Source organism: Canis lupus, chromosome 2 (assembly GCF_048164855.1).
Source record: "Canis lupus baileyi chromosome 2, mCanLup2.hap1, whole genome shotgun sequence".
Classification (NCBI taxonomy): Eukaryota; Metazoa; Chordata; class Mammalia; order Carnivora; family Canidae; genus Canis; species Canis lupus.
The window spans coordinates 66066065-66088087 of NC_132839.1; the positions used below are offsets into that span (position 1 = coordinate 66066065).

Here is a 22023-nt window from a genome sequence, read left to right on the forward strand (position 1 = left end):
CAGAAAGAGCTGCTCCTCCTAGAATATTAAACAAGCCAGTTCCTTACTAATCAATCATTTGTTGGAATGACAATTTTCCTAAAACTGTAAAGCAAAAAAAATTAGAAAATAAATTTAATGTTGAGGTTTGAATCATTCTGTGATAGTCACTTCTTGCAATTGCTTACTTCAAGCTTTTATACTCATTAACACCTAGTATCATTATTATAATATCCAAAGACTATAAATATGAACATATTAAACATATTTATATTAACAAAATTATTTGTATTTCCATTCTTTTGTCCAATTAATACAGAGCACTTGCTCTGTGCCAAGCAGAGCATTAGGTATATTCTAAGAATGCAGTACTTAACAAGACACATACTACCCTTGACCTCCAAAGCTTTGCTCCATAGGGAATTACAGTTATTAAATAGGAGGTAACTATAAAGTGAGTCATGTGGTGGCTAAGGAAATGTATCACTTTGGGACCTGCTCTTTTGGAAGATTGGATCTTTTTGGAACTGTATATAAGTAAAAATGTTAAATGCCTGTACCTTGATAACTACATGAACTCTGGCCACCCCTGAGCTAAAACTGTTTGCCTCATCTTCTAGGTGCCAAAACTGTCCTATTTCTCAAACATGTCAAACTTGTTTCTGTCTAAAATTTGTGAATACAATACCAACATTCAAAACTTGAACCATTAGAAAATATTTTCTAAATTAGATATATGTGTATATATATATGTATATCTATACTTGAAGAGAGACTATAGGAATGCAAAAATTGGAACTATTGAGCCATAAATTTAACAAAATATATGCAAGACTAGTACTCTGAAAACAAAACATTGCTGACTGAAATTTTTACATGCCTGAAGAAACTGAAAAGTGTACCACATTCATGGCTTGGAAGGCTCCCTATTAAGATGGAAACCATTTGCTAAGATGTATCTGTAGATTTATCAGATCACAAATAAAAATTTCAGTATACTTTGTTAAAAATATTGACAAAATAATTCTAAAACTTACATAAAAATACAAGCAATCTAGCCAAAGTCAACAAAAGGAAAAAAGCTGGAAAATTTATGTTATTTGACTTTAAGATGTACTAAAGAGCTAGGGAAGCCTGGGTGGCTCAATTGGTTAAGTATCTGACTCTTAGCTCAGCTCAGGTCTTGATCTCAGGGTCATGAGTTCGAGACCCACATTAAAAAAAAAAAAAGGATGTACTAAAGAGCTCCAGTAATTTAGAACATGTGGTAGTGGTGAAGAACTGATACAGATCAAGGAAAGAGAATGGAGAGTTCAGAAAGAAACCCATACTTACATGGTGCTATAGGTTGAATATTTGTATCCCCCCAAAATCAGGTTAAAATCCATCCCCCCAGTGTTAGGAGGTGGGGCCTTTGGGAAGTGACTACAGCATGAGGGTGGAGTCCTCAAGAATGGAATTAGTGGTCTTATAAAGAGACCCCAGAGCATTCCCTCCCGCCTTCCCCCATGTGAGTGCACAGAGAGAAGTTAGCCATGTGAGTTAGGAAGCCAGCTCTCACCAGACACTAAATCTGCTGGTATCTTAGTCTTGGACTTCCCAGCCTCCAGAACTGTAAGAAATAAATTTCTGCTGTTTATAAGCCACGTAGTTTCTCATGTTCTGGTATAGCAATCCAAACAGGCTAAGGCATGGTCGATTGGTTTTTCAGCAAAGGGGCCAAAGCAATTCAATGAGAAAAGAAAAGCTCTTTCAAAGAATGATGGTACAGCAAATAGATTCTCATATTAGAAAAAAAAAAAAAAATGAAATCTACCCTTACTTCATACTCTACACAAAATTAACTGGAAATAGATGAAAGACCTAAAGCACAGGCTATACAGACAGTCCCCAACTTAACAATGGTTCCACTTATGATTTAGTACAAAACTGATATGCATTCAGTAGAAACTGCACTTTGAACTTTGCATTTTGATTTTTCCCCAGATTAGAGACATGCAGTCTGATCCTCTGTCACAATCACTGCAGGCTCCTATAAGCGTTCTGAGTGTGCTTTAAGTGGGCTAGGCTAAGCTATGCTGTTCAGTAAAGTAGGTGTATTAAAAGCATGTTTGATTTACAATATTTTCAATTTATGATGGGTTTATTGGGATGCAACCCCAGTGTAAATCAAGGAAGATATAAATAAGAAAAAGTGAACAAATCGGATCTTGTCAAGATATAAAAACAACTCGACCCTTTAAAAGACCCCATGAAAAAATAAAAGGAATACTGCAAAATGAAAGAAAACACTTTCAGTACACATCTGACAAAGGACTTCTATTCAGAATACATAAACCAAAAACTCAATAAGAACAAAAACCTAACTTTTTTAAGATTGGCAAAAGATTTGAAAACTTAATTCAATAAGCCCATGTTCAACATCATTGGTCATGAGGGAAATGCAAAATTAAAAGCACTATAAAAATACCACTACGAACTCATTAGAATGGCTAAGGAATAAAAGTCTGACAATATCAAGTGTTAGTAAGATTGTATAGCAACGACAATATTCATACATTAATGGTGAACACGTAAAACCATACAATTACCTTGTAAAACCATTTAGTATTTCTTAAATAGCTTTGTAAATCATGTGGCTCTGCTATTTCAATTCTGGGTATTTGCCCAAGAGAAACAAAATCATATATCCATACCGTAACTTTGTTCATAGGACCTTTATTCATAATATCCAAAAAGGGAATACAAGCCAAATGTCCATCAAAAGATGAATGAAGAAACAAATTAGGGTATACAAGCACATAATGGGCTACTATTCAGCAATAAAAGGGAACAGTCTATTCATGCACACAACAGGGATGAATTTCAAAAACATCACGCCAAAGCCATGAAAGAAGCCAGACACAAAAGTGCACAATTTATGATTCTGTTTCTATAAGTACTTTCAAAAAATGGAAACCAATGCCTAGTAACAGAAATCAAACCACCTTTGATGGATATCAAGACATTAGTAATTTAAACAATGTGGTCATTGTTTTGGGATAATTAGATTATAAAGCAGATTGGAAAACTCAAACTAATGAACTTGAAATCAATTAAAGTGGCATTAGAAAGCCCCTTGTAAAGGATGGATTATTTGATAAATATTACTCACACAACTGACTATCCATCTGTGGGGAAAACAAAATTAGGTCCTTACCTTACACCACACACAAAGATAAATTCCAAATGGATAAGAAGAGTTCATTGCAAAAAAGCAAAAGTTTAATTCGGGGAATATATGTGACCTGTATTGTGATCTCTGACATAAAAAATAAGTTCTTAAATAAGATGCAAAAGGCACAACCATAAAAGATAAATGGGATTACACTAAAAATCATCAGTCATACAAGGGATCCAATAAAGTCAAGAGTCAAGACACAGATTGGAAGAACATATTTGCAATCTGCATAACTGACAAAAAATTAGAATCTTGAATGTATAAAGAAGACAGACAATTCAACACACACACACAAAAAGGCAAAAAACAAAAATAGGCACTTCACGGAAGAAACCAGAATGGCCCATAAACATATAAAAAGATGATCAGTTGAGTTAGTAATCAGGAAAACAAAAATTAAAGCCACAAAGAGAGGGGCAAAATTGTTCTAGGCGATGGTAAGGATACATAGCAACAAGGACCTTCATGCTGCTTTTCTGAAAGTAAGTTGACACCACAAATTTGGAGACTGGTTTGAGCATATGTAATGTGGCAGACACTGTTGGTTCCCAACCCAAATAGATTTTCCCTACTCTTCTTCCCTCTTGGCAAAGTATGCCTCCTATCACATTGATTCAAAATATCAAATACTCAGTTCACAAGCCTCCTTTCCAGCTGGGGAGCCATGTGGCTCAATTCTGCCTAATGACAATTGGGGGAAGCACAGAGGCAGTTGAAGGAGGTCTCCTGGGAAAGACATTATTTCCTGATAAAAAGAGACTCAAAATGGTGATTTTCTTGCCCATCCTCCTGCTCTCTGTCCCTAGGCATTATTCTATAAGGAAGGACATAATACCTGGAACTGCAGCAGCCATCCTGTGACAAGAAGCTTAAGGATGGAAGCCACCCAGGGAGATGGGGAGTGAAAGGGAAGTCCCAAACCATCACTGAGCATGGAACCAACCCTAGGACCACCCCATCTCTAAATGTCTTGTAATGTCTGTCTGTAAAATCTCTTGTCTTAAACTACTTCCATTTGAGCATTCTTTTACTTGTAGCCAAAAGCATCTTCATTGATACACCCACTGGTATGGAATGAATTGTATCCTCCCCAAAAGATGTGGAAGTGCTAACCCCCAGGACCTTGGAATGTGACCTTACCTGAAAATAAGGTCTTTGAAGATGATCAAGGTAAGATGAGGATAAATGTGGACCCTCATACAACATGACCGAGATCCTCATAAAAGGGAGGAATTTTTGGGTGCCTGGGTGGCCCAGCTGGTTGAGGGCCCAACTCTTGATTTCAGCTCAAATCACAATCTTTGGTTCATGGGATGGAGCCCCACATCAGCTCCATGTTTAGCGCAGGGTCTGCTTGGGATTCTCTCTCCCGCTGCCCCTTTCCCTGCTCACATGCACACAGCTATGCTCAGTATAAATAAATAATATATATATATATATATATATATATATATATATATATTTTTTTTTTAAATAGAGAGTAATTTGTACACAGAGAAAGACATGTGCAGAAAGAAAGTGTGTGGAGACACAGGGAGACCATCATTTACTGGATAAAGAACACCTAAGGCTTCTAGAAACTAGGAAAGAGATATGGAATGAATTCTTCCTCACAGCCTTTAGAAAGAACAAACCCTTCTGATAACTGAGCTTCAGATTTCTGACTCCAAAAATATGAGACAATCCATTTCCATTGGTTAAGCCACCCAATTAGTGGTAGTTCCTTACAGCAGCCCTAGCAAACCAGTAACACCCAGTAGTGGGTAAGAACGCAAATTCCATGACTTAGTACTTCTATCTCTAGCTAAACTCCTTAGAGAAAAAAAAAAAAAAAAACAAGCACAAGTAGACGTGTGTGTTCTGGCATCACTTATGCCAACAGAAACTGAGGAAAGGGAGTAGTTTAGTAAACGTAGGATATGGTCTTTCAGGAGGATCTCATACACAAGTTGAAATTAATGAACTGAAGCTCATATATCAACAAGGATAAATCTCTAAAACATGATTAAAATCACCAAAATATGGAAAAAGCAAAGCTTATTCTACAGGGCAAAACACAAACTACATAACAATTAAAATGCAGTCACATCTTTCCTTATCAGACTGATAAAAATCAGAAAATCTGAAAACACCCTGTGTGGTAAAAGTATAGCAACACAGAAACTATCATTGCCTCAAAAGGAAAATTGTCTCACAAAGGGAAATCTGGCTATTTTCAAAATTAAGTTCAATCCTTGAACTTAGCAATAACTCTTCCAAGATTCTTACACAAGAATTTATTGCAGCACTGTTTCATAATATATTACAAAAGGTTTTCAGGGCGGGGGGTGGGAGTGAATGGGTGACGGGCACTGGGGGTTATTCTGTATGTTAGTAAATTGAACACTAATAAAAAATAAATTAAAAAAAGAAAAAAAAGAAAAAAAACAAAAGGTTTTCAACAACCGAATTTGTCTATCAGTACAAATCTAGAATATGGCAAATCCATAAACTGGAATACTCTGTAACCACACTGATAGCCAAGCAAGATACATTATGAAATGAAAAAAGAAAAGTGAAACACAGAAGCACCAATGTGTGTGGGGAAGAAAAGGAATATGGGAATATACTTACATATACAGAGAATATTTCTAGTAAGATACAAGAGAAACAAGCCATAGTATTTGCCTCTGAGAAAGAAGAAAGGGGAATTGTGGGAAGAAAGACTTGTATTTTACCTGTTGAGTTATTTCTGTAAAACTGAAAAGGGGCACCTGGGTGGCTCAGTCTGTTGAGTGTCCAACTCTTGATCTGAGCTCAGGTCTTGACCTCAGTGTCATGAGTTCAAGCGCTGCACTAGGGGGCTCAAACTAAAAAAAAAAAAAAAAAAAAAAAACCCTAGAAAAAAGATCTAAAGCAAATATAGCAAACATGTTACACCTGTTACCTCTGCATAATGAGTAGATAGGCATCAGTAATATTATTCCCTAGACATTCCAGTGTGTTTAAAATTTTCATAATTTAACATCTTTAGCTTAAAAAAAAAGACAAATTGAGAAGAGAGACAAACATGAGAGTAAGGAATATTGAAGAAGGAAAAAGACATCCCTTGAGAAAGAAGAATGAAGTAAACTAGTCCTGGCAAATACAAAGAGGACAGTTCTTGGTAGTAAATTGGTGTGTTCCTACAGGTGGGATTCAAAAGTCCCCCTGAAAAAATTCTGGAAATGCTAAAATATGAAAGAAGTTCCCCCAAATGTGATCGATTGTCTTTGATCTAAGTCTCAAACATTCCTTTGTAATTCTAAATCTCTCAGTTTCAGGGCACCTGGGTGACTCCGTGGTTGAGCATCTGCCTCTCTCTGTGCGTCTCTCATGAATATATAAATAGAGGGATCCCTGGGTGACTCAGGTTTAGCACCTGCCATCGGCCCAGGGTGTGATCCTGGAGACCCAGGATTGAGTCCCGCATCGGGCTCCCTGCTTGGAGCCTGCTTCTCTCTCTGCCTGTGTCTCTCTCTCATGTATATATAATTAAAAATCTTTTTAAAAATAAATAAATCTCTCACAGTTTCAGTATGTTTTCAGTCTTTCTTTGCTCTTGAAGAATTCCCAAGGAGATTTAATTACTAATTTGACACTGCTCTAGGTAGGTTAATTCATCAACAAACTTTTACTCCCAGGAACCATGATAATGAGGAAAGTAATTCTATTATGAAATTATTTATTATGAATTTCACAATACTTAAACTATAAGGTGCCAAACACAGCAATGGCTTTGTAATATTTACTAGATAGTCATAATAAAAGTAACATTTGATGGTATCAAGGCAAATATGGACTGAAGCCAGGTAAAAATACGTTGGGGGAACTTCTCACATCCCTTCAAATCAGACTTTCCTGCTTCAAAACATCCAAGAACCAAAGACGTAAATAACTTTCTACCATGTGGATGCATTGTGTTTGCTACAATCTACGAGGAAGTAGAAAACTGAGCTTAGTGATTCTCCTAAAAGTCACATTATAAAAGACATTTGAATTATGTCTATAAAACTGTGTGTGCTGAAACCATCTATTTAAGCAACTCTTAATCTTCCTTTTGTGAATCTCCTTTTTTTTTTTTTTCTTTTTTGTAATTGTGGCATTCATCATTATTTAGAATTCCACTCTGGGGGTCAAGTGATTTTGTATTCTTCTCTATATCTTTGTATTTTTCTCAATGTCCTCCAATAAGCTTGTCTTATTTTTGCAATTAGAAAAAAATAAGAGTCATTGCAAGGGAAAAGAATGTTATTCTGTTGCTACATTTATTCTTCAAATTTCTTACCTCAGCTTTCACTGCCTTTCTTGTCTTCAAAGCAAGATTCTCAACATCCCCTCCCTCCACAGTAGATATCTACTGGTGATATTTTGTTGAAAAAGATAATCCCATTCAGATCAACTACAAAAATCCACAAATATGATTACTCCTCCCTTACCAAACCCTGAGTCATTAAAACACATACACACACACATAAACACACACACAAATCAATTCTCAATTTTATCTCATTCAATTTCCTGTGTTGTTCTCAGCATCTTGCATTCATTCTTTCCACCATCCTTCACTTACAGAAAACTTTGTCTTGGGGGCCCTGGCTGGCTCAGTCAGTAGAGCATGCGATCTCTTGATCTCAGGGTTGTGGATTTGAGCCCCCAGCTTGGGTGTGGAGCCTACTTAAAAAAAATAAATATAGGGGTTCCTGGGTGGCCCAGTTGGTTAAGCCTTTAGCTTAGGTTGTGATCGAGTCCCACACTGGGCTCCCTGCTCAGGGGATATCTACTTCTCCCTCTGTCCCTACCCCTGCTCATGTTTCTTTCTCTCTCTCTCTCAAGTAAATAAATAATTTTTTTTAAAAACAAACCCAAAAAACTTTGTCTTGGTAATTTTCTGACCTGATCTATTTCTAAGGGGTTCCTAAATGGCAAGAAAAAAATACCTGACCACATCTCAGTTCATTTATTGCAAAAACTCTTACCTGACCCTTAAGTGATTCAGTGCATTAACCAACACTATATATTCTTTTTACATAATTAATAGGCTACCGTCCAGTACATCCAACCTGGTTGTTTATTTATCTATTTATAAATCTGCTTATACTTGTTATTTTAATTATATAATTTAATTAAATTGTACATAAATTAGATAAGTAGGAAAAGAAAAACTTTTTTATTTTTTTAAACTATGAAAACTAAGTTGAATGGCTTGGTAAAAATGATCATAGGTGATATATTTTGAAAATGTTACAGACCTGAAATCGAAAAGAAATTCATTGGTAATCTCTAGAGATTGATAGGTCATTAACCAGCTCATTATTCGATAAACAAGGGAAAAGAATCAAGCATCTATCTTGACTTTCTTTTATGGACTCTATTTCAGGGCATCCAAGTGGTGGGTGAGAGAAAGGCTTCTGTTTAGATGAATCAGAGTAAATAAATGCAGAAGGAGTCTTAGAATTATAAAATATTCACGATATAGCCCCTATGGACATAACCAATCCAATGCTGCTAAGCTAATTAAATGAAGAGTTGTGAAAGAACTCTATAACAGATGAATCAGGCAGATACAACCTAATTCTTTTAACCCCCTAAATGTGGGGTGCTACGATTTTTTGACATTATGTGCCTCCTGCTGTGACTGATGCTTGAGGAATTCCGCAGCTCCCTCTATAATGCATTCCTGGCCACCCTCAAATCCAATTCGCTTCCCCAGTCTCTTCCAAGTTAATAGGCATTTAAAAATGGAGGAGGAAAAATGGTTAGGAATTAGAAGATGCTTAAAGGGGTGCCTGGCTGGCTCAGTCAGTAGAACATGTGACTCTTGATCTTGGGGTTATGAGTTCAAGCTCCATGTCAGATGCAGAGATTTCATAAAAATAAAATCTATTTTTTAGAAAAAAATGATACTTAAGATATTCTTTAAGATATTACTTAAAGGATAAAGTAGCTGAATGCAACATGTGAATTTTTATTTGAACAAAATCAATTCTAAAACTACATTTTTAAGAAACTCATGGAAAAATAAACAGCGTGGATATGGGGTAATACTGAAGAATTAGTCTCAGTTTTGTCAGGTGTGACAATGGTATGTCAACTATGCTTTTTTAGTGTTACTTTTTGTTAGAGATATAGACTCAAGTATTTACAGACAACATGATATGAAGTCTGGAATTTGTTTTAAAGGACTTTAGAGGAGGGAAGCTTGGGTGGCTCCATCTGTTGAGCATCTGACTCTTGATCTCAGCTCAGGTCTTGATCTCAGGGTTGTGAGTTCAAGCCCCATATTGGACTCCATGATGGGCGTAGAGCCTACCTTAAAAAATAATTAAATAAATAGGGGCATCTGGGTGGCACAGTTGGTTAAACATATGACTCTCAGTTTTAACTCAGGTCATGATCTCAGGGTCATGGAATTGGACCTGAGCTCCGTGCAGAGTCTGCTTACAGATTCTCTCTTCCTCTCCCTCGGCCCCTCCCTCTCCTTCCCAGAGCACTCTCTCTTTTTCTCTCAAATAAATAAATCTTTAAAAATAAAATGGTTTAGGTAAATAAATAAAATATTTTAGAGTGGAAAGGTGAGGAGCTAGATGAAAGAACAGCAGAATGTTAATTATTCACAATGGTATTAGGTAAAGGGAGTTAACTATTTTGTCTAGTTTTTTGGTTTTTTTTTAACATTTCCATAACAGAAAGATCCAATTCTGCTGGCATTCTTGCTGCTGTCTTTGCCTCTGTCTTTGTTCTTGCTTTTGTTCAGCGGGCTCTCCCCAAGACGTTTCTAGGTTCCCTCTTTATTCAGGTCTTTGCTAAGCTATCAGCTTTCAGTGAAGACTTTCTTATTTTATTATTGTACTTAACACCCTAACACTACTGCCCAGCACTCTTTTTAGCACTTACCACACTGTATATTTTCCTGCTATATTCACTGTCTGTACCCCAATCCCACTAGAATAAAAGACCCATGTGATCAAAAATGTAGTCTGTTTTTGTTCCCTGCTACATCCCCAGGATCTAAGAGTTAGTGGGACATCATAGGAACTTGAGAAATACTTACTGGATAAACATGTTACAAAAATCTTTAGTGTTTGGAAATAAGGCAAGAAGGTGGGGAGGATGTCCTTTCAATATCTTATGAGGGCATTGTTTTGACAGGCTGTCCCTAGAAATATTTAATTATGTAGCAGAATAGGTCTTTATCTTTCCTATTTACTATCAAACTTTATGAAGTTAGGTGCCAACAATATACATTTTGTTGGTGAGAGATGCAAATAATTTGTCTGATAGAAAAAATATACACCAAAGTTAATGGCTTTTGTTAACTTGTAGAACATTAGCCAGTTTTATATCTAAACTATCAACCTAATTCTAATATTCTATTTTAAATATGTATAAATACTTCAGTGCCCCCAAGGTATTCTTCGAACTGACTTTATCATTTCACTGATTCCTTAATAAATGAGTAAATAAATCTTTGGCATGCATTGATTTTGTATGTTAAATAAAGTCATGCTCTTAACTTTTTGAGACTTCTACTCTGACAAATGAACTCAAATTGTGATGCACTATGCAAGGATTGGCTGCGATTCTTAACTTTTTGCCATCTGAGGCTCTGACTCTGCCTTATAGAGAGAGCAGCACAAAACACACCTGATTCCTTGGCATCAAAACTATTCTTCAACCAGTAGAGACACCTGGTCACCCATCAGATTTCTCCAAGCCAAACAGCCCTAGGCCCCCAAACTTCTTACTCCAGCTTCTCCTCCTGCTGCCCCTACTTTAGGACCTATTCATTTGTTAATCACTTTTGAACATAAGTACCTGCAGAAAATGGATGGGATGATGGTGACTATCCCCAGGTGGGATAAAAAATACTGTACAGAGGTTCCTGGGTGACTCAGTCAGTTAAGAATCTTACTCTTGGGGATCCCTGGGTGGCTCAGCGGTTTGGCGCCTGCCTTTGGCCCAGGGCGTGATCCTGGAGTCCCGGGATCGAGTCCCACGTCAGGCTCCCGGCATGAAGCCTGCTTCTCCCTCCTCCTGTGTCTCTGCCTCTCTCTCTCTCTCTATGTCTATCATAAATAAATAAATCTTTAAAAAAAAAAAATCTTACTCTTGATTTCAGCCCAGGTCTTGATCTCAGGTCATGAGTTCAGGCCCCAGTGTGGAACCTACTTAAAGAAAAAAATATTTATACTTACCTACTTGGGCTGACAAGCAACATGATTCTGACATAGAATCCAAACAGGTGTCATCTCTTGGAACAATTCCACCAACAGGTAGCATCTATGTGGCATACTGTGTAGACAATTTTGAGGCTGGGCCAGGCTAACTCAGTGAATGTGATCCATCAGCAATGCTTTCTATAGACACAGGATTAGGAATGAGGAGTGTGCACTCCATCTTTCCTGACCCAGTTCTAGGAGGTGATGGTTCAAGAGGAGAGATAAGCCTCTTATCTTAAGAGGAAGAAAATGTCCTGGTAACCAGGCATGCCAAGTCCTGCATGGTTACCAGGACTTGGCATTCTGCGGCTTTACCTGCAAATGTCATAATAGCATCTAGAGTACAGAGACAAAGCTCTAGGCTCTAGGACCTTGCCTCCCTAAAAGGAGAAGCCCAAAGACCTCACACTGCAGCCTCATGACTCACCTTTGAGACAGAAAAGTAACAGATTCCTCCATCTGGAGACTCTACAAAGGCTCCTACCTTTGGAATGAGTTGCCTCAGGCCCTAAGACATGAGAACACACTCTTTTCAAAGTCTTATGATGTAATGGCTATAGGCTGTGCATTCAGTTCAAAAACCACCTCTACCATTTACCGGCTCTGGTCCTTAGGGGGAAAAAAAAATCACTGCATGCCGCAGTTTTCCCATCAGTCTAATAGGTCTGATGAGCCCAAGAATGGAAAGAGATGAGTTTCTTCCATGTCCTAACAACAAAATTGACTTTGTGGGCATCTGATCAATGCAGTCACATGGGTCCCTGGGCTCAGAAAGGTCCTACACTTGGAATTTAATGCTCTACAGTTGCTGCCTGGAAATTATTATTAATATTTTTTAAGATTTTATTTATTTATTTGAGAGAGTACAAGTGGGGAGAGGGAGAAGGAGAAGCAGACTCCCCACTGGGCATGAAGCCTGATGTCAGGCTCGATCATAGGACCCTGGGATCCTGACCAGAGCGGAAGGCAGACATTTAACTGACTGAACCACTCAGTGCCCCACTGTATGGGAATTCTTAGTAATTTTATCTTTGCTTTGCATCTTATGAGACAAGGCCAGTGGGACACTGTCTCACTGCACTGGGGGTTTGAATCCTTGGCTCAAACTCCCCAGGACGGCTTCTCAGGCTGCCATATGAGGAGTGAAAGCGCAGGTGGGTGGGATTAGGTGCACCTTCCCCACATGCCAAGTTGTGGTGTGCGATCCCAGGCACCTGTGAGGGTCTGCTTGCTCCCTGCAAGAATCCTGGTACCCAAGGGGACTCAATTAAATAGCACGTAAAAACCATCTGGCTGACAAGACGTCAGAGGGAAGTAAAAGCTTTCTCCTGCTTTTTGAACAATAAGCCCACATTTTCATTTTGCACGGGGCTCTGCAAATTACCCAGCCTGCTCCAGACCAACTGATAAGCCAACTTATTTAACCTCTCTCAGGCTTCATTTCCTCCCCCACAGGATGTGTCCTGAGACTTTTCTGACAGGATTCTAATAAGAGAACCAACTATATGAAGTTCTGAGTATATTGCAGATAACCCATAAACATTGATTTCCAACCTTTCTCTCTTCAAAAATTTTTAAAATATTTTTTATTTATTCATGAGAGACAGAGAGAGAGGTAGAGACATAGCCAGAGGGAGAAGCAGGCTCCCTGAGGGGAGCCCAATGTGGGACTTGATCCCAGGACCCCAGGATCACACCCTGAGCTGAAGGCAGATGCTCAACTACTGAGCAACCCAGGTGCCACTGTCTCTTCAAAATTTCTAAACTGACTTTTGGCAGCTGTTTTCCAAGGGCTTTCTCTCCAAAGAGAAAAGGGGAAAGCAGAGAAGTCATGAGTGTTCATTGTGATAAAGAACAAAAGCTTTCTCCAGGCGGAACACCACCACTTCCCTGTTAATAGTGATATCAGAACCAGAAGCTTGGGCGAGCAAGTGCTCAGTAGTGAGCACTTCTGACCTTTCTAGAAACTTCCAAAGTGAAACAGAAATAGCATCTCTCCTTTTCCCTCTTTCTCTTATTTCTGCCTTCCCTCACTCAGCCATCTGAGATGCTCCCAGGGCTCTCAAATAGCCTCTCCTTCTAGAAGATTCTAGCCCAGAGCTACATCCTCTCAAGTGTCTTGATATCACTTGAAGCCTCACAGTTCCCAAATACCATTTACTTGCATATGTACTCCACCCTTCCTTCAATAGATAACTCTGTGGTATGACTTCCCCATTTGCTCACAGCAGCATCCAGGCCCCCCACTTGGGAAACCAGTTTCACTTTCCCAATTTCACCCTCCATATTCAGTCAGATGCATCTAAGACTCTGAACACTGGTCTATCTTAGAGTACAGCATGAAAGATGGGGTTAAAGGAAGCCTGATAATCATAGTCCTAAGCACTGAGGACACACAGGTGAACATGAAGCCATCAACTTGACTCGCTCTAATGAGGTTCAGGGTCTTATTGAGAATGCAGATATTGAGCAGGCAGTCATCCCATCACCCACAGAGAAAGTATTCTAGAATTCTGTCCTGTGCAAATATGGTCACATTCATATTCTCTCACACACTGAGAAGGTCCAGGTTGTGGGTCGGCCAACATGATGTCCACATCCTCTTTCCAGTGGGGTCCTGCCAAAGTGTGGAGGCCGAGAAAAATTAAGGCCATCCCACCTAAAATTGAGCATTAGCACAAGTACAGCCATCTTAGCCACCTGTGAATAAGAGCTGAACTTTACAGGAAAAACTACAGAATGTCCTTGGCAGGGAATCCCATATCAGAAAGACAACAGAGCTCAGAATTGCCTTCGGCAGAGAATCCCATATCAGAAAGACAACAGAGCCCATGCCTGTGGTAGAAATTCCCATATTAGAATGAGAACAGAGCTCAATGCCCTTGAAAGCCCCATATCAGAATGTAAACAGAACTTGAGAAATTCTTCCACCCCTTCTGAAAATCCCCTAGACCAGCCTATAAAAAATCCAGCTGTAACTCACTTCAGGGTCCAAGCCCCTGCTCCGCTGTGTTGGGTATACTTGGACCCAAGCTCGAGCTTGCTAATAAACCCCTGTGCGCTTGCATTGGTGTTGGCTCCTTGGTGGTTTCTCGGATTCGCAATCTTGGGCACAACAAAAGTCCCATACCCTTTAAAGGGTTTTGGTCCAACTATTTGCCAGTCTTACCCCAGAAGTAGCATCTTATCTGCCTCCCAGATTCATTCAACAGGTTAGCGCACACTGTTCAGAACACCCTTTGCTGAAATTCCATTGTAAAAGAAGACTTCATATGCTACTTCTTTCATGAAGCCCTCCTGACTCTACTTGGGTGGGTGGTGCTCATTTCTGAATCTCTGTGACATGGTGCAAGAACTTTGCTCACAGAAATTCATATATTTTGCTTGATAGGTACTTCAGTACATCCTACACCCTTTCCCCTACAGAATCCAGCAAAGGGCTTAGAGAACAGAAGCCACCCCTCCCTCCATGGGGCCCCTCTTGCCCATGAACACAGCCACGTGCTATTACAGATTGCACTGCAGCACTGTCTCCAGGTCAGTCCTCCCAGATCTCCCCACAGGACCCTGGACAGCAGGACTGGTTTTTTCTTCTTCTCTCTGAAGCACCCTCTCCTCTCACCCTCCAGTATCCCTAGCACCAGGCACACAGTGAGTCTTTACTATTTGTTTGTATGAATTTGCTATTTTGTACATTTTAAACTCATGAATTTTACTGAGTAGAAGCTAATAAAATGCTAAAGTCATTGAAATGGGAGGTATGGGGAAGTAAAAATGAAGAATTGGCCCCTGGGAAATATCGTTAGAAATTTTGAAGAGGAAGGAGAAGCAAGAAGAAATTGAGAAATGAAGAAAAGGGAATCAGAAACAATAATCAGTACCAGCACAGTGCAGATAATCTATCTGTCTGTGATCACCAGAAGGCAGGATAAGATGGATGGAGTTTCTCACTGTATATGTTTATTTTTCCACCAGCGTGATTTGGACTTGACTGAGTTCAACTTAGCAAGCAGCTACTAAAGGACTGTAATGTGACAAGCAATGTGCTGGACGGCCAAGGGTGCAGGGGTGAATAAAAAGTCTCTCCCTTGGGAACCCCAGCTTGTATGGGGCAGGGATGAAGAGTTGTCAGAGGAATGCCCGCTTCTGTCCCTGACACCCAGTGGCTATCATTGATGGCCAAAATTTATGCAGAGGGCTGGTTTTCCCCAAGGCAAGAAGATTTCTGGAACTGTAACATACCTCTGGGTGCCTCTAGAGTCCTCCTGCAGACTCTGCTCTGCCTTCCCACATTCCCTGGCTCCTGACTATTGCACAGAAGGTAACATTCTCCCATACAATAGCACTAATCGTCTGCTAACATTCTGGTGAGTCTTGGCCACATGTCTGTCAGGTCTCACAAGCCCAGGGCCATCTTAGGACAGAATGCAGCTGGTGGATATGATCTTGAGACAGCAGAACCAGGTGTCATCTGTTCAGGAGTATTCTTCATTTAATGTGCATGGCTCAGTTTTAGAAAGTCTCACCTTGATAAGCAGGGACAAGTTTCAGTGCTCAACTACCCACACTAAAAGACTGGCAAAGAGTGACTTCTATAGGGGTAAGAGATTTTGGGAAAGGAAAATGAAGGAAAAGGAATATATACAAAAGATAAAGTCCTAGATCTACAAAGAAACACTGAGAAGCTATTTATATAAGAGAAAAATCAATACCCTATAAGCCCAAAATAGAGATTGATGAATTTGGGAATAATGGTATGGAAAATTTGTTGGATAGGTATATTTATTTTAGCTTTTTCTAATTTTATTTTTTTTATTATTTTTTTTAGTAGTAGTAATATACTGGCTTCTATATCATTCATTTAATTCAACTATTTTGCTTATTATATTGCAGGCACTACTTAAGGTCCTCGATATATGTCACTCAACAAGTCCCTTGATTCAATGAGTTTATATTCCAGGAGGCGTATATCAGATTTTTATCATTATTAAATCTAATTAATAAAAGGTAATAATGCATAAAGAGCAATAGCTGTAACAGAAGAACAAAAAACACAAGGAAGAAATAAACATTTAAAAGCTAACTTAAGGGACGCCTGGTGGTTCAGCAGTTGAGCGTCTGCCTTCAGCTCAGGGCATGATCTTGGACTCCAGGGATTAAGTCCCACATTGATCAAGTCCCATCCCCCGCATGGAGCTGGCTTCTCCCTCTGCCTGTGTTTCTGCCTCTCTCTCCCTCTCTCTCTCTCTCTCTCTGTCTCTCACAAATAAATAAATAAATCTTAAAAAAAAAAAAAAAAGAAGAAGCGGTCTCAAGGCAATGATCACATCCCAGGTGCTGCCAGTAAAACATGCTCACAGGGTCAAGACTTCAGGGCTGTGACTCTAAGGCTCTGAAACAGCATGGAGAAATTAAGATACTTAGCCTTTCTAGCATCCCAGGTAATACCATCCTTTCAGCTGACCTCTCCATGGTGCCATTCATGTGAGTAATGCCCCATTTATTTTTGGATATTCCAGCTTAATTGAGCTCCCAAAGGACTCCAGCCCCAGTCAATATCACAAGGAGAACCACTCAGCTAAGCTCAAGCATTTCACAGCATCATGTAAAAATAATAAAAAGGTTTATGTTTTAAACCACTAAGTTTGAGGGTGGTTTATTATTCAGTAATAGATCAGCAAAATGCCAATTATAAATCATTTGAAGCTGAAGACTAATAAGGAAAGAATAAGGAAAGAAATCTACAATAAACTTATGGATGGCCTAAAAATCAGTGGTGGAATAATAATAGTCAGTGGTTAATAATTCCATTAACCCATATTTTACTATCTCTTTTCATTTATATTCAGTTTTACGTAGTTACAATTATTATATGCATAGTTTTTATACTGGTTTTGTTTAGCCTGGTATCACATATCAATTTTTTTTTTAAGATTTTATTTTTCATTCATGAGAGACACAGAGAGAGAGAGGCAAACACAGGCAGAGGGAGAAGCTGTCTCCCTGTAGGGAGCCTGATATGGAACTTGATCCCAAGACCCAGGGATCACAACCTGAGCCAAAGGCAGATGCTCAACCACTGAGTCACCCAAGTGCCCAACATATCAAATGTTTTTTATGTTAATACATAGTTGTGGGCAGCCCGGGTGGCTTAGCAGTTTCGCACTGCCTTCAGCAGATCCTGGAGACCCAGGATCGAGTCTCACATCAGGCTCCCTGCATGGAGTCTACTTCTCCCTCTGCCTGTCTCTCTCTCTCTCCTCTCTGTGTCTCTCAATAATAAATAAACAAAATCTTTAAAAAAATACATAGTTGTAATAAAGACCTACGACGTAAGAACTAGAAATAGCAGGTCAAAGTGGAATTACAAGGTTGAATAATTGACATAAATGGATGCTTTGGCCCAATACAAAAAGCCAAAGCAGGAGACAGTGACCCAACAAGGAATGGATATGAGAAGAGGACCACAAGAATGATTTCAGAATACAACAGGGAAAATATTTTTTCTTTCCTTTTTTTTTTAGATTTTTATTTATTTATTTGAGAGAGAGAGTACGAGAGCAGGGGGTGGAGGGAACTGCAGGGGAAGGGCAGAGAGAGAGAGAGAAACTCAAGCAGACTCTCTGCTGAGAGCAGAGTCCAACTCAAAGGGCTCAGTCCCAGGACCCTGAGATCATTACCTGAGCCAAAATCAAGAATGAGGGGCTTAACCGACTGAACCACCCAGGCGCCCCAGGGAAAAGAGTTCTGATGCTAAGATAGTATGACTCAAAGAGAAATTGTCAGCATGCCAGACTTGCAACAACAGAGAAAGAAAGAGTATTGATTAGAGTCTTAACCTTGAAGTTAAAGTGTCAAGAGTGGAAGGGCAACAGAAATTACAAGGGTTCCAAGCACAATGAGCAGAGAGAAAATACCATATATGTGATCTACAATATATAAAGAACTCCTCTAAAAATAAATGAGCAACTCAGTAGAAATTAGCAAGGATCTGAACATAAAGTTCACAGACAAAAATATAAATGACCGGTTAACATATACAACATGTTATGATCCTCTGATAATCAGAAAACAATTAGATGCTATTTTTCTCATAATATCATGTAAAAAAGGTTGATACTGTTGAGCAATGAGGAGATTGTAAGAAAGCACAACCTGTGATAGATGGTAACAGGAGCCTAAAATGGTTTATTTTGGAGGGGATTCAGAAACTCTTAACAAAATTTAAAATACGCATGATCCTCCCTTTGATCCAGCAATTGCACCACCAGAAACCTATCCTACAAAAACACTCCTATAAGTGCACAAAAATATACATTCATTGAAGCATGGGACTCCCAACTGGGATGAAAAGTTTCATGAGAGTGGGAAGTTTGTCATCCACTACTGTGTTGTCAATAGTAGATCGCTGCCTGGAAAATAGTAGATGCTCACCAAATATTTACTGAATGAATGAATGGGACTGAAAATTGGTAACTAATTTTCTGTCCAAAGAGATACCTCTAAGCTATGGAATACCATGAGCTATTAAAAAGAATGAGGTAAATCTACCTGTACTAACACTGAAAGATCTCCAAGGACATGTGTTTAATTTAAAAAAAAAAAAAAGGCAGTAAATAAAAAAAATTGGAAACAACAAATTCCATCATCGAAGGACTGATTTACTAGATTGTGATTTAAATACATGTAATACTGGGTATCTCTTTTGAGTTGGCCTTGATCTATATTTATCATTGTTGAAAGACGTCTGTAACACTGCATTTCCAAAAATGAATGCATTATGAGCACTCATACAAATCAGGATTATTCCTCTTGTTCCTCAGAATTCCCACCTGTTGTAGGTACCATCTCCATTTGCCAGCTGAGAGCAAGACAGCACAGAGAAAGTCAGTAACTTGCCTGAAATAACACTGAGGCAGAGCCAAGATCTAAACCCAAGCAGTGCACCTCATGAGTTTGCACACTTAAACCACCCAAGGATAAAGAGACCATATGTTCTGGTTAAGTCTATTGACTCAGCATAATTATGAACAGCATCTCCTTCCCTTTCAAAAGTCTTACATGTGGTCAATAAATTACGGTCACTCTAGCTAACAGAACATATATAAGCTGCATAGTGTAGTGGCTGAGTTCAGTTTCTGGAGCCAAATTGTGGACAATGAAGTCAAACTCTACTTCAAATGTAAAATGGGGATGGCAGTGGTAAGTGCCTCGTATAGTTGTTGAAGGACTCAATGATTTGATATTTAAGTGGCTGGCACATATACCGTATTAATGACTAAACCATTTATATAGTGTCTCTATGTTTGTGTGTGTGTGTGTACACGTATTGTGAGATATTTGGAAGGATATTCAAAAAATATTAACAATACATATCCCCTGTTGATATTTTTGAACATATACACATTTACATATGTATATGTTGGATATATGTGTGTGTGTGTTTGTATGTGTGTACTACTAAGTGCCCTGACAAACATTAGGAAGGCTTGTGGTTTCTGTGACGCATCTTGCTTGCTATACACTGGTGATAATCTATCCAATAGTGTGAATTTATCAGAGATAACTGAACAACAACAACAACAAATTTAAACGGTTACATTACATTGGAAATTCAAAGACCGCTTTTATCATCACCGTGCCAGATTGGCTATAGCTTGATTTTATTGGAACTTTTAAGTATGACCTAAAGGAATGCCTCACCTTCTGGTTTCTCAATTAACTGTTTAATTACTCGGAAACAAAGCACTTAAGGGACCCTGGCAATCTTTGGCCTTGAAAAATGTGCAAGCCAGACCTCCGGGATCTGCATTAGAATACATGGGCTGAGAGCACGCGGGGAGGCGGGGCGGGGGGGTGGGTTGGGATGCGGATTGTACCGCTCAACTCCCGAGTTGCAGGTGTTTCTGGCAGGTGGAATCAGTTGTGCAACCTCGAGCTCACAGCAAAACCCCGACTGCCAGGGCCCCCCTCGGGCAGCCAGAGAGGGAGCTTTCTTACTTCCCACTGGCCCTACTCTGTGTACAACTTCAAAAAATGAGTTCTCTGTGTGAAACCAGACCCTGGGAAAGGAAGTCCAGAAAGCGAGCGGTTCCTCTTGCGGGGGAGATAAGGAGCTAGCCGGCAGGAGGCACGAGGAACCGTCCGGGAAGTTTCCACGGACTGCCGTGGGTGGTGTTTTCAAGGTCTGTGCAGACCCATCGGACAGGTGCACCTTACGGTGTGAATTTCATCTCCGTCCTCAAAGTTTTCTTGTTTTGGTTCTGTTATCGAGATCTCTGATCCCCTGTAGCTCTGGGCGCGCAAGAAGTTGTGGATTTGTGAAAACTCACCCTGGCGGTCGGACTCTCCTGGCGCCCCCCACCCCACCCCACCCCACCCCACCCCACCCCGCGACCCCCTGCCCGGGCCGCAAGCCACTCAACCAGGTGTCAGCTGTAACTCTCTGGGGGCGCTTTCGGGCCAGGGACAGCCAGCAGAAACCCCATGCCTGGCAGAAAGCGCCTTCGATCCCCGCGCCTACCGGTTGCCTGCGTCCCAGCAGCGCGGCGGCGAGCGCAGCGGGGCTTGGGCTCGGGGCCGCCCGGCCCGAGCGCAGGAGGCGCGGGTCCCCGCCGGGGCTGGGCGCCCCGAGCTCCAGCTCGTGCGGGGGGCGCGGGAGGGCAAGGCCGGCTCCCTGCTGACCCGGGTAATGAAAGATGCTTTGTTGCGCGCGCGCGCCCGGTGCCCAGCTGTGCCCAGCTGTGCCCCCCCCGTGCCCCCCCGCGCCCCCCGGGGCCCAGCCGCGCGCCAGGGACGCGGACTCACCGCTGCTCAGGTCGCACGACTTGAGTGTACGTGTAGCACCGTCCCAGGAGGATCTCGTAAAAATGGGCAGTGGTGCCCGGCCCCTTCCACTCCTTGTGCTTGGGCGCCTGGCGCCACATCAGGATCCCGACCGGCACCGCGATGCCCACCACAATCAGGAGAATAAAAAGGACGCAGAGACAGATCTGGGCTTTTCTGGAAATGCCGCAGCAGGGTTTCTCCTCCTCGGACACGGAACTGAATCTGTGGTTGGCCATGGGGTCCACTTTGTCTGGCGGGCAAAGTTGGAGGAGAGAGCCGCCCCGGGGCCGGTCAGGGAGGGAGGAGAGAGCTAGCCGGTTCTGAAACTGCACCTCCCCTTTATCTTGCCCTTGTCTTTTCTCGGCTTCCTTTCCCACTCCCACCCCCTTCCTCCAAAGTTCCGTGACCGGCTGGACCAATAAGGACTTAAAGAACTGGAAAGACTCTACTACTACAGCCACTCACTGCCAGACTCCTGAGCAGACAAGGACCGGACTTTGCATTTCCAGGGAGAAGCGGCCACGGCCACCTTACGCTTTCTCTGCAGGTGCCTGCAAAACAAACAGCAATCCCTTATACTTACTCCTCGGCCAGCAAGCTTTATCAGACTTGCAATTTACACTTCAGTCACACCTGATGCTAGAAAGCGTCAAGGCTTGGCTCAAGGCTTGGCTGCCTGCCTCTGCACCTGCCTGCAAGCGTTTGGGTTTGCAAGCAATGTCTGCTGCCTGGGAAAGGCTGCTCTCCCTCTCCTTC

At 40.7% G+C, this 22023-nt stretch overlaps 1 protein-coding gene across 1 annotated transcript in view; it reads right to left on the bottom strand.

The window, feature by feature from the left end:
• CD38 (CD38 molecule) overlaps positions 1-21643 on the bottom strand; it is a 48280-nt gene extending 26637 nt beyond the window's left edge. Inside the window, exon 1 of the mRNA XM_072805231.1 lies at positions 21247-21643. Within this exon, the coding sequence (XP_072661332.1) occupies positions 21247-21503 (257 nt within the window). The 5' untranslated portion in view covers positions 21504-21643. The remainder of the gene's footprint in view (positions 1-21246) is intronic.
• Positions 21644-22023: the final 380 nt, after the last annotated feature.